General features: G+C 44.3%; 2 protein-coding genes across 4 annotated transcripts; both read left to right on the top strand.

Moving 5' to 3' along the window:
* The first annotated feature begins 276 nt into the window (after nucleotides 1–276).
* On the top strand, nucleotides 277–1,221 carry LOC129736133 (dystroglycan 1-like). Its single transcript, XM_055710982.1, has 2 exons — nucleotides 277–526; nucleotides 976–1,221. The coding sequence occupies exons 1-2, from the start codon at nucleotides 335–337 to the stop codon at nucleotides 1,219–1,221; spliced, it is 438 nt and encodes a 145-aa protein (XP_055566957.1). The 5' UTR covers nucleotides 277–334.
* A 666-nt stretch (nucleotides 1,222–1,887) lies between these two features.
* LOC129736166 (dystroglycan 1-like) lies at nucleotides 1,888–12,668 on the top strand. 3 transcript variants are annotated; one of them, XM_055711833.1, is made up of 3 exons: nucleotides 1,888–4,477; nucleotides 5,079–5,219; nucleotides 8,283–12,668. In XM_055711833.1, exons 1-3 carry the CDS (start codon nucleotides 4,453–4,455, stop codon nucleotides 9,455–9,457), a joined length of 1,341 nt encoding a protein of 446 aa, XP_055567808.1. In that variant the 5' UTR covers nucleotides 1,888–4,452; the 3' UTR covers nucleotides 9,458–12,668. The 3 variants fall into 2 exon arrangements, 1 of the variants encoding a protein (XP_055567808.1); XR_008732434.1 differs by having other exon boundaries at nucleotides 5,079–12,668.
* The last annotated feature ends 19 nt before the right edge of the window (nucleotides 12,669–12,687 follow it).

Genomic DNA, 12,687 nt, shown 5'->3' with positions numbered 1-12,687 from the left:
TTTAAAAGCCTGTGACCCTCACCAGACATCCCCGTGCCCCAACGAGACCAGCAGGACTGTGACAAACGCGATGTGAAGCCTGGCCACACTTGACAGCTTTCCGCTTCCTTGTGAGATGAAGCTGACTGATCTGAAGAGCATGTGGGTTTGGTGGGTTTTTTTCTTCTTTCTCCTACAGCTCCAAAATGCAATGAAGTAGCAGCACCCGCTGCAGCGGTGTGCAGCCCCGCACGCCCACTGGGTGAGGATGGGTGCCTGCAGGGACCCGGCGGGCACCCACAACAGGCTCCCTCCCTCAGGGTCCCCTTTGCTGCCGGGGACTCCAGTCTTACTCATGCTCCCTCTTCTCTTTGCACTGGTATCTCTCTGTGGAAACATGCCTGCTGCGGTTGCCAGGGGATCAAACAACAGACGTGAAGAAACAAAGAACCTGCAAGGAATCCCAGACGCAACCGTCCTTATGGGAAAAATATTCTATTGTCCAGTGCCAGTATTTGCCTTTCAGGGAACGATAACTCAGTACAAGGTAATGCTATTAAATACACTTCTTAGTACAATCTTGCAGCAAATGGATATTCGCTTCGTGTTTAAAATGAACTTGTTAAAAATCCCCTCCTAGAGAAGTGCCTCAGAGGTTTTAGAAATAAGTAGAACCGACGGCAAAAATCTCACCATCATTCACTGCTGCATTTACCTACTAAGCAAATAAACAAAACCCTGGACATGTTTTTTTTGTCTACTCACAGTCTGAAGAATGCAAGGTCTTAAAAAATGGACCACAAGTGTTGCCATGACATTAAAACATACAAAACAAGCACTACACAAAAGTCAAGGCTCTGTAGTTTCTAGATTATTAAATCCTTTGTAGCTGTTTCTAGACTTCTGTCCAGTTGGAACTTGCAATATGTAAAACTAGAGTAGTAACACCATTTCCTATCTCTAATCCTGCTTATCTGCTGGTCTCTAACGGAGCAGGTCACTTTAGCCAGTGGTGCGGATTTGCCAAAATGGTTGGACTTCAACCCCAGTACACACATGCTGCAGGGACTGCCGATGGCAGGGGAGAGCGGAACGTACCTGCTGAACATTGCTGCCTCTGGAAGGGCACGTGCCCAGAAAGCACCAAGAGCTGCTGGAAATTTCACCATCCACGTTCAGGACAGCATTGTATTCCTGGACACGGAGGGGAGCTTGAACCACATGCCAAACAACTACCAGTGAGTACCGCCAGCTTCCAACAGCTCAACAGCTTTTGCCCTAATTGGGGGAGGGGAGAGCAGGGGGACTTAAAAAAAAAAAAAAAAAAAAAAAAAAGAAAAGAAAAAGAAAAAGATGGGTGCTGCTAACTGACACTGAGTGGTTCATTCCTACCATGGAAACATGACATTGGGGAAACAAAAAGCCCCAAAGATATTGGATGACCACATGTTGAATCTAAAAGCAGGAGGCTTTGTTCCTCCAGAGCGGTAGCGCGCAGCAAGCACTGGCATGAAGATTGCAAGCCCAGCAGTGCTGGGGTGTTGATTCTCCAGGTGGGCACTGTACAGGTGGCATCCAGCACCCCTGCCCCAGTTCAGAACTGGGGCTCTTCTGTCAGCAGGGAGAGAGGTAGGCTCCCAGTGAGCTGCCCTCACAAGACATTGTCTTTTTCCAGTGATGGTACTTTCTTAATGTAAGTACCTACATTTGATGTCTGATGGACTGGGAATACCTCTTAACCAAATTACTTCCAAGTCCACATAATGAGGATAGTGTTTGGTAAATTCAGACCACGCTGCCGTGTTCTACACAAGCAACAGGATCAAGCACAGTGCTCACTGAAATTAACGGAATGGGAAACATTCATATATCCAGTAGGAGGAGGTTTTGGACCAAGATAAAATATTGAGTGATGTAGGTGCAGATGCTAGACTAAATCCAAACAGGTATCGTCACAAAAATAGGGGGGCAGATAAATTACTCTTAACCAAGCAATTTGTTTCAATTTCAATTTCAAATTCAATTTATTTCAATATCAGGTGTGGGAAGGAAGTTCCTGTCACTTCTGCTGAAATCATTCTCTCTACTGGAGCAGAAACCCTGGAAGTGCAGGAACGCCTCTACATTGTGCGCACGATGGCTGAGTATCTCCACCTGGATTCCTCCCTGCTAACCCTGTTGCAATACACTGGTTTGGCACGCAGAGGCTTGCCGAGCCTCACTATTCTGGCTGAAGACACCGAGCACATCGACTTCACTGTGAACCATTACGTGGGACTCTCCTGGCCTGTGAAGTGCGGAGGGTTTGCCGTGCTCCACGAATTCATCCAAGTCCTGCAACACAACGTTGGCTCACGTCACCTCTCACAGCTGCTGGGCTATGAAATTGCAGGCTGGAGAATACTTAGGAGAGGTGATTATGAAAGAAAGTCTCCAAGACGACAACGCAGGCGATTAATGATCACGCCAACACCTACATTAAGCCCGATGAGAATTACCCAGAGACCAGCTGCCGGAGATGCTTCCAGGCCTTTGTCCTCTACTGTGCCAAGCCGCTTACTCACACAGCTTCTGGTATCTCCTACTCAGAGATTATCATCTTTCTGTGAGGAAAGTATAATGATGGCAAGTTACGAGATGCAGAATAATATCCACCTTATAAGTCAAGAAAGTCTGGTCTCCTTAGAAATGGACTCAGCGTGGGATGTGCCAACGAACCCACCATCACCTATTATGTTTGCAGACCCTAATTTTCCAGATCTTTCACCCTCACTGATTACCAAAACGTTTCTCTTCGCTGAAGGGGAAGCGCTGCCTACTAAAGCCTCCGGCACATCCATGCTGTTTGAGCAGCCAGAGCCTCACGTGCCTCAGACAGACTCCTATTTCCTTGCTACTAAGCCAGAAGTATCCACGTACCATTTCCTACAGGACATCACTCCAGACACAGAGCAGCTTTCCAGGGCCACGTACACTTGGGTGACACACACTTCTTATGAACGGCCTCACAGCTCAGTGGGGGCGTTTCCTTTCAAGACAGAATTTCCTGGGTTTTTGCCAGAAGCAATGTCAGTATCTGAAGTGCCAGATTACAGTGACCAGGCAAAAAGCCACTGTCCAAAATGTGAAATGCTTTCTAGTGCATCCCTCTCTCCAGAAACACTACCTTCACTATTCCCAAAAGCTTCAGTAAGAACCACAACTTTGTCTGACTTCACATTTCCCACCGATGAAACATTTCCACCTGTGCTAGCAAGCAGCAGTCTGAGCCAAGTGCTCACTAATGACTACAAACAATTAACTAAACCTTTTATGACGATCCCACAACCCAGTGGGTTTTCCTTTGCTGGAGGGAAAAGCACAGTTTCTTCTGTAACCCAGAGAGAAGCACAGACCCTCTATCCCAAACTGAATTTCAGCCCTGCAGCCTGTTTTTCCAGCGTGTTACACAGCACTTTCCTTAGCAAAGCTGAAGCATCTTACAAAATAAGTCTGATCACTCTGTCCCATCCTGACACCACTCCAGTCCTTACTCTGCCAGTAGACTTTTCTAGTTTTGATACGTCTGAGCTATCCAGACCAACAAACATACTTAGTTCTTCTTATGGTGGCAGCACGCTCCGAACAGAGATGCAGCCTGCGAGTATCTTGTCCAGCAGCACAAAGGAATTGCATTCAGACAGAGATCTGGGAACAAGAAGGATTTTGCCAGATGTCACCGAGCCTACCCTGGAGTCACACAAAATCTCAGACATCAAATCAGATGCTGTAGAAGTACCTCTGGTGACTTTATTTAACGCCACTTCTCATCTGTCCAGCAGTATACCAGGTATGTTTAAGATTTGACTGTCCATTCACCGCCTTTCTTGCCCTGGGAGTCCTGACAGAATAGTTAAATACAGTTTCTTCTGCAAAAGCACAACTCCACTGCACGAGGCAGGTGGCAGCAGCAGTATTCCTCATCAGCGAAAGTAATTTTGTCACTCAGCTTGGTACAGATAACAGCTCAGCTGAACGATCGGACCCAGCTTTGTCCATCCTGTCTAAGGAAAGATGTGGACCCATTGAAAAAGCTCTGGAGGAACACAAAGATGGTCAGAGGTCTAGAAAACACGACAAACTGCGAGGAAAGATACAGGTTTATGAAGTAGTTTGATGAAAAGATGACAGAACTGTTCTCAGTGTCCCTGGGGAACCAAAGCAGTACTAATGACCTTCAATCGCAGTTAAGATGATTTAAGTTAGACATGAGAAAAACTTTCTCACAGTAAGGATAATAGAACATTAGATTATATGCTTGGGGAACACTATGGAGGGCTTTTAAGAACAGAACAATAAATGTTTATCAGAAATGGCACATACGTGGTTGACTATCTCACAGAGTGAAGAATTAGACCAGCCATCCTTTATAGTCTGCCTTCTCCTCCAACCGCATCGATCTGTGACTCAGGCTTAGTACATACTAGGCTAGAGATGGCATGTTTGCAGGGTCAGTTGGGTAAGTTTGCAGGGTTGTCTTAAATCAGCTTATATTGCATCTATTACAAGGCACACATGGTAGATCTTAAATACTTATTAAGTGCAGCATTCAGAGCAAATACATTCCTTCATTCTAGAGTGACCTGACTGCCCCTGCTTTTGATGCGTTGACCTTGTTAATGCCCTTCAGAATCATCATCTCTGTAAAACTTTACTAGACCTACATTAAATTTATACCCATAGCACAAGACTGTAGTCTGAGATATTTCGGTTTGCAGCCAGGTGTCTAAGGAAGCATCTGTCAAAGCCCACAGATGGGCAACACAGCCCTAAAATAATACTATTGTTAACAGTCTTGCAAACACAGGATATCTAGAGATGTTAAAAAACACTTTTCTGCTCCAGTGAGAGAAGCCACTAGGGCAAAGAGTCCCCCCATTTTCTAAAGGGGAGGTTGAACTCCAGCGTCCTTCCCATGCTGGCGAAGAGTTTTCAATCACATTGCCATAAAAGCTTTTAAACTACATTCCTAACCCTATAGCAAGTTATTAACATAAAATCCCTTTTACATAAATCTAAGTGATCTTTCACCTTAAACTGCAATGATCTCATTTCCACAGAGGTGGCTCAGACACTGCTACCATCGCCCCAGGATCCAAGCACCTTGCTGTTTCCCACATCTGAAAGACTACAGTCTGTGGAAACTGCATGGATGCTTCCTCCGTTTTCTGTTTCACAAGAGCTTCAGAATACAACCCCAGGTAAAGAGAAGTTTACTTCTATGCTCTTACTTCCGGACATAGCTGTCGTCAACATTTTTATCCATCTTGAAAGGTATCTCTGGTTTCCTATACCAGAACCCATGCAGTCCTCAAACTATTACGACCTAAAGATTTGCGTCCCTCTGAATTAATCCCTCCATATTATTTATATTAGGTAATACGTAAGGAGAGGATAAGAATAGGGCATGATTTTACTTGGTCTTGCAAACTGGTCCATATCCTGAAGTGCAGAACAGACAAATAAGTGAGATCCAGAAATGGCAGAAAGGACCATTTTTGTTGCAGGACCTCCCTGCATCCTGACCTTCTCCCTTACTCCTCGAGCCTGCCAGCAAACTTCACTTAACAATCACAGACAGAAGATTTCCTTCCAAATTTCTCACCGCATTTATCATCCTACATCCTCCTTGGTGTTCACCCACATATTCGTAGGAGCTCTTCAGACTGGGCAGATGTGCAGCACCCAGAGCAATCCTGTCCCAGGCAGGGTGTCTGCTGCCTCCAGAAGTGGGCTGATGCTGAGGCACTCAGTGCTTGCCTGATGAACCTGAAATTATTCATGCTAAACACAGCTCAATGGTATAAAGAAAAAGCAAACATTCCCATAAAACCAAAAAAATTTTCCATGTTCAGTGGTAGAAATAGATGAAACAATAATAGATTTTAATAATTAGCTCATACATGAGCTCTGTTTCAGAAAGTGACGATGGAGCACTTGGACATCAGGGCTGGGATGGATTCTTTGCAGAGTTAAGAGCTGTTTTTTCAGGAATTGTGTCTGTTTCCCAAGAGGATGCTTCATGTGGAAACTTCATCATGAGCTTCTGCACTTTCTGAGGATCTCAGCTTATGTAAGCACACTCCCAGGGGTTCCTGCAAACTTAATGTTAGGAATGAAGGCAAATCAAGGTAATGCCTGATGACAGCCCTGCTAATGAGGTATCTGTGCTGGAGTCCTTGATAGGTAAAGTATCACAGTAGCAGGCAGTCTCCTGTTGGGCAGCTTCGAAATGGAATCCAGACTCGGATTTTAACAGACCATCCGTTCATACAAGGGCTTTGAAGTTTACAAAAGCTTTCCATAATGCAAAATCTAAAAGATTAAAAAAAAAAAATCAGACAAGAACTTTGCAATAATAGGAAGGAACACTGCCCTTACTCTTTGATATTTAAAGCATTAGAAATGAGACAAGTTAACTGCCACCATGAAGTAAATGCATCACCTGAAAGGCATATTGTGACGTTTCTGTGTAAAGGTTACTAGAATATGATGTCATTGTTTGGAAGGCACTATGTAAGACCAGCCTAATATGTCAGACTAGAAAGAACAGCGTTGTGTGTATTTACAACTCTTTCAATATGTATCTAAATATGCTCAAGCAAATGAAGATGTTAAGAAGTGATCAAGGACTTGGGGGTGCTGGTAGATGAGAGGCTCAACATGACCTGGCAACGTGTGCTTGCAGCCCAGAAAGCCAACCAAACCCTGGGCCGCATCACAAGAAGCGTGACCAGCAGGTCAAGTGAGACCCCACCTGGAGTACTGTGTTCAGATCTGGGGCCACCAAATAAGGACCTGTTAGAGCAAGTCCAGAGGAGGTCCACAAAGAGGGCTGGAGTCTCCAGTGGACAGGCTGAGTTAGGGTTGTTCATCCTGGAGAAAAGGCAGCTCTGGGGAAGACCTTATAGCAGCCTTCCAGTACCTAAGAGCCTACAGAAAAGCTGCAGAGGGACTTTTTACAAGGGTATGTAGGGATAGGACAAGGGGTAATGGCTTTAAACCAAACGAGGGTAGATTTAGATTAGGTATAAGGAAGAAATTCTTCACCATGAGAGTACTGAGGCACTGGAACAGGTTTCCCAGAGCAGCTGTGATTGCCCCATCCCTGGAAGTGTTCATGGCCAGGCTGGATGGGGCTCTGAGTGACCTGGTCTAGTGGAAGGTGTTCCTGGCCGTGGCAGGGGGTTGGAACTAGGTGATCTTTAAGGTCCCTCCTAACTCAAACTATAGAATCCGTGATTCTAAGGACAACACCTTACAGCACTGTGTGAGCTGATGGGCACACTGTCCCTTGGAAAAACAAGTGTCATCCACCCAGCTGAATGCAGGCTAAGAAAGGACAACAGCTGAAGCGGCTTGTTTCTGATTTACAAGGCATTAGCAATTAGTTATCACATGATGTAAAGCAGATCATTTTTTAATGACAGTTTGTCTTTTGTTTTCTGTATTTTAGTTTGAATTAATCTGTTTAAGACTAAAACCTAAACTTGAATCTTTTTAATTGCTTTAGAGATTATCCTCTGAATATATGTAGAATTGGTCTTGATAGTGTTGGGTTTGGAAGAAAAAACACAGATTAAACAAAAGAGAGTTTTACTGGATTTTAGATTGTTATCATCCATGTATTGCCAGTGCAAGTCTCCCAAGGACTAGTTTGTGATCCCAATTTAAGGATGCTACAGAAACTCTAGATTACCAGCACACTTAAAATCTTAATGCAGTCAGAGAATGTATTTTAAAAATCATCTTCCAAAATGATGCTGTAGGGTAAGTGCTTGCGCTCAGTCACTTCCCAGGGAAGAACGATTTGCCATGTCTATCACAAAGGGAAACAACAACGTTAAGAAAAGCAGTGGGGAGATGCGCTTCTGAAAAAGGAGCCTGGAGGGCAGCGCAGCACCTCTCTTCTGCAGAGTGGTGGTTGGTACAAGGGGCAGCAGCCACAGAGCTGCATCTCAGGAGGCTCAGACATCAGAACTTTTTCACTTGGGGGTAGCAGCAATGGAACAAATGACCCAGCAAGACTTGGGACACTTCATCCTCGGAAGTTTTTAAGACTCAGCTAGGCAAAGCTATGCTTGATCTCATCTCATCTTGCCTACAGCTCTGCTTTGAGCAGGAGGCTGACTAGATTACCTTCAGAGGTCCCTTCTAGCCAACAAGCTCCATAATCCTGCGAGGCTGATATTTCTTTGCTATCATTCAGTATCAGATAGCTACTCATGCCTTCGTAATTCTTTCATTTTCTCCCTCCTTTAAAGGGCAAGCGAACACTTCCCCAAGGGTTGTTCATTCCATTAAATTCCTAACAGCAACTATTGGATGCCTCTTCTTTTTTCCTATACCTGCCAACGCATTTTACGATGAGGAAGATGGCAACTCAAGTCAGTTATCTCTACAAATCATTCCAGCTGACGGCTCTCCGTTGGGATCAGAAAGCTGGCTGCAGTTTAACACCTCTCAGCGAACCATGCACGGCTATCCCCTCGATATTGATTTCCAGTATTCGCCTCAGCAGTTCGTGCTGTCTGCCACAGATTCAGGCGGCCTGACTGCCTGGGAGTCCTTCACCATCGAGCTCCTGAAGCCCAGCAACGTACCATGCCATCTTTACACTGTCAGAACAAGAAACAGCTACTACTCTTTCCTGAGAGAGAGGAAAAGGATTAGTTTGTTTCTAGAGAAGCTCTCCCTCTATTTGAGCTCCAGCAGTCCCAAAGACATCGTGGTGACCGCCCTCAAACCCGGCTCCACAGTCATCTCGTGGTACAACAGTTTGCTGTGCCCAAGTGCCAACAGATCTTCCAGCTGGTGCGCTAAAGAGGAAATCCAGGAAGCACTAGAGAAATTAAGAGTGCCGGATGGGTACGTTAGCCCACACTTTGTCCAAGCAATGCTGCCAGAATACAAAATTGATGTAATTTTCGACATTTCATACAGTGAAGTCTGCCTTCCCACTACAGCGCCACTTGACGGGTCTCTTAACAGTACTGTGCCTACGCTTCAAGGCAAGAATGACTCTGTGACTACAAAGACCCCACCTGCCTTACCGAACAGCCTTTGTGCCACTGTTGGGGTGGTTCTGATAATATTTGTTTGCTGGGTTTGCAAGTACCACAGGAAGATTCCTGGACCGCAGCGGGTGGCATTTCAGAGAAACCCCCAGTTAAGCCACGCTGATGTGGAACTGGATGTCCTGAAACCTCGCAAAGCGCCTGTACACGAGTGCCGGGCCTCACCTTCACCGCAGCTATGGGTACCACCTTCGGCGCCGCTTCCCTCCCGAGAGCAGTGCTGCAGGGCGGGCAGACAGCCTCACATCACACCAGCTTCTCAGCCACCAAAGTACCAACTCCCTCCCCATTACCAAGCGGGTATGATCACCCAGAATGGCCAGGGCAATTTCCACAGACTGAAGTCAAGAACTTTTAAATGATACTAAGAGCAAATCTACAGAAAGACAATTTATACTAAAATGTACGATCCTTACTACTCACAAGTCATAAGCAGTTAGTGATTTTATCATTTTTTATTTTAAAATAGAACACAACCTATGCCTGACAAAGAGGCTGTAGCAAAATCAGAACCCTGCAACCAAGAACTAGAACAAAATGCCAAGGTAAAGCACGTAAGGGAATCTGCAGATGAGGTGGGTGGTGATACGCACGTACAAGTCAGAACAAGAAAACGTATACCAAGCTGATGCTGGTGGGAATGAGGGGTCACAGCCAGTACTAAGTAAGACTCCCATTACGACTCCCTGATTTATAAAAATACATTTTACATAGAAGAGGCAGAACTGTCAAAAGGACCATCACAAAACATGATGTTTCCATTGAAATTCAAAGGCTCTGCAACTCTTATGTCTACGTCATCTTGGATTTTTAGACCAGTACTTTCAAAAATGCATCTAGTAATTGTCCTCTGTGACACTGACTCTGCCCTCACTCTTCCAGAAATTTTTTGTGTTTCTATTGAATACATTGTACGTACTATTTATAAAGGCAAGAGTAGCTACTCAACATGAAACTCTTCCTGTTGGTAACTGCATAAAGTACTTTTAAAAACACATTTTAAAGTTACAGTCTTGCTTTCTTACAGCAAAATTAGCTTGTCTTCTTCCACCCATGGCAGTTCAAGGACCACATTGAAGAAAACGTGTAGAAGAATTTCTAAAACCTTTGCAAATATTCTGAAATCCTTTAACAGATTTTTAATCTATAACCAAGTTAGTGATTAAACTACTTGATCTGTAACTTCCAATTTTCATATGTAAACTTCTTTAGAACTGAGAAAAACTTCCTTGAACCTAAAAGCAGTGTGAAGTATGACCAAAGTACCACCAGTACCACGCCCACAGCAAGGAAAGGAGATACATACAGAATGCCTGTTCCAGAATTGCCAGAGGACTTTTACTGGAGAAGGCAGAACACCAAAGAGGCTCGGACCACTGACATTACAGCTCTGGAGATAACAGTTTCCCTAAATTGTCTAGGAACAAGCTCACAGGGTAACCATCCTGTCCTGGTGTGCTCTTGCTTGACATGGTACATAGTGGCCGCCTGTGTTCTGATGCACTCCAACTGAGCAGAGGGTACAGCAGCTACGCCGTGACACAGGGCAGCCCAGCCACCAAACACTGCACTAGCACAGCCAGCGGACACTGGAGAGCAGCAAGTTAGTCAATGAATTGTTTTTGCAGGCTAAAGAACACAGGCACAAAGCGTATTCTTACCGTAAGGAAACCAGGCAGAACGGGACCATTTGGGAGCAGGCTGCTGACCAGCCCAAAGGGAATCCAGCTGAGGGACAGACTGGGAATGGTCCACAGCTGGGAGATGAGAACAGCTCTCCAGCAGTCCACTTGCATGTTGTGGTGCAGATTAACGTTTCTACCAACCAGATGCCAGCATGCCGTACCAATGCAGGTCCCTGCAGCCTCTGCAGCCTTGCCTCCTGCCCACACCTGAGGTACACGCCACCTAGCAATCCCAACAACAGTACAGCTCCACCAGTAGTCATGGCATAGAAAGAATCTGAACGCTTCGCTAGCCACAAGCATACCAAGAGCTACAGGACCCAAGCAATTGAACAGACTGTATTTGTGTGTACATTAGACATGTACAACCCACCTCGTTACAACGTATTCATGGGAGCAGATGGACAACACGCACTAGTTAGCTGTGCATATGAAAATATTGCTAACATGTTATGTTCTTTTCTTGGGACAGCAGCTGCTCTGCAAGTGTGACAGTAGTGACAGGATTTACATCTTCTTGCATGAAGTAGCAGCACTTGTCTGGGTTACAGTGTTGAGTAACTTTTTGGATAAATATAAATTCCTCTAGATGACTACTTCAATGCTCAAAGCCCTCAAGCTTGATGTAGAAGTCAACACAGCACCAGTAATTCACTGTAGTCAACAGTCTAGACGTAAGATTGGTAAAATATAAATCTAAATTACTACAGGAAACATCAGCCCTTGTAGTACCTCATGTCTCAGCAAGAACCTTCAAGTACTCAGAATACAGGCCCACCCTCAACCACCTTGAAGAATTGGGCCCTCGTTCATTTAATCACTTAACAGTCTTGACTGGCAGATATTCCACAAGTGGAAAATATAGTTAGTAAACAAATAAATATTTTAATAGCAGGTGCAGAATTTTTCTTTTCCTCTAGTGAAGTATTTAATTCCTGTGTATAATTAAGAACTGCAGCTGAATATTAAGGGATCATCAGGAGATGCAACACACACAGCTCCCCAAGGCACAGGACAGGCTTTTCAGTAATACTTCTCTAGACTAGCAGCTCCTTGCAGAAAGCGGACATTTACATGCTCCCTAGGTTACTAAAGGAGTTTTAAAGTTTGGAAACACAAGAAATAACCAGATGGATAGCAGCATAATCTCATTAAAAAAAACAGAAGCTTATGAGAAACAGTAACTCCAAGGTAGTTTTCTCCATCAGAACGTTTCAGTTAGGGTATCAAGAATTGTGGTGATTCATGACATCCTATTTTCAATTGGGTAGTGAAACTAAGTCTTCAGACTTTAGGATCTCCCAAAATTACTCACTGTGGCTGTAGAAACTTCTTAAGTTTTAGAATACGATAAAAAAATATTATCATGCAAGTATCCTTTAATCACTCTGTAAAAATGGTTCTAAAAATAATTTAGCAGAAAATACATCTGCACTACAGTGGCTAAATAATCACCTTGCAACTACAAATGGTATTTTAACACAGCCAAAGAAAGGATTCCGCTACCAACACAAGCAACCAATACTTGCATGATATTTGTGTTCAGATCCAGTCATCGCAAACTATGGTATTTAAAGTTTCAGGTGAAGGAATATTAATATATTAATTTAGTTTCAGAAAACCTCACAAAGATGTGTATTAATCAACTTAAACTGTAACATAGGAAATCTGTGAGACCTCCAGCCGCTTATACAAGCTAGAATAAGGCAACGGATGCAGATCAGAGGAAGGCTGACATACTTGGAGAGCTTAGCTATTCATCTTCCCTTAGCCCCCTCAAGTCAACCCATCTAGAAGCCAACCCACAATCTTACAAGGCATCAGATCACAGACACTGGGTGAGAGAGTTTCCCCATCTGAGATTTCTATTCTCCATTAAGAGAAAGAAAGGGTCTACTTAAAGAAAC

The sequence above is a fragment of the Falco cherrug genome, chromosome 5 (genome assembly GCF_023634085.1).
Source record: "Falco cherrug isolate bFalChe1 chromosome 5, bFalChe1.pri, whole genome shotgun sequence".
Lineage (NCBI taxonomy): Eukaryota > Metazoa > Chordata > Aves > Falconiformes > Falconidae > Falco > Falco cherrug.
This window is presented reverse-complemented; position numbering and strand designations above follow the sequence as displayed.

Excerpts from the sequence above, each read along its gene's own strand:
- LOC129736133 (XM_055710982.1), top strand. The coding sequence starts at position 335 with ATGCTCCCTCTTCTCTTTGCACTGGTATCTCTCTGTGGAAACATGCCT. Across the intron at positions 527-975 it reads GAACGATAACTCAGTACAAG|GTCACTTTAGCCAGTGGTGC; the intron begins GTAATGCTATTA and ends CTAACGGAGCAG.
- LOC129736166 (XM_055711833.1), top strand. The coding sequence starts at position 4,453 with ATGGCATGTTTGCAGGGTCAGTTGG. Across the intron at positions 4,478-5,078 it reads ATGTTTGCAGGGTCAGTTGG|AGGTGGCTCAGACACTGCTA; the intron begins GTAAGTTTGCAG and ends TCATTTCCACAG. Across the intron at positions 5,220-8,282 it reads GCTTCAGAATACAACCCCAG|GGCAAGCGAACACTTCCCCA; the intron begins GTAAAGAGAAGT and ends CCTCCTTTAAAG.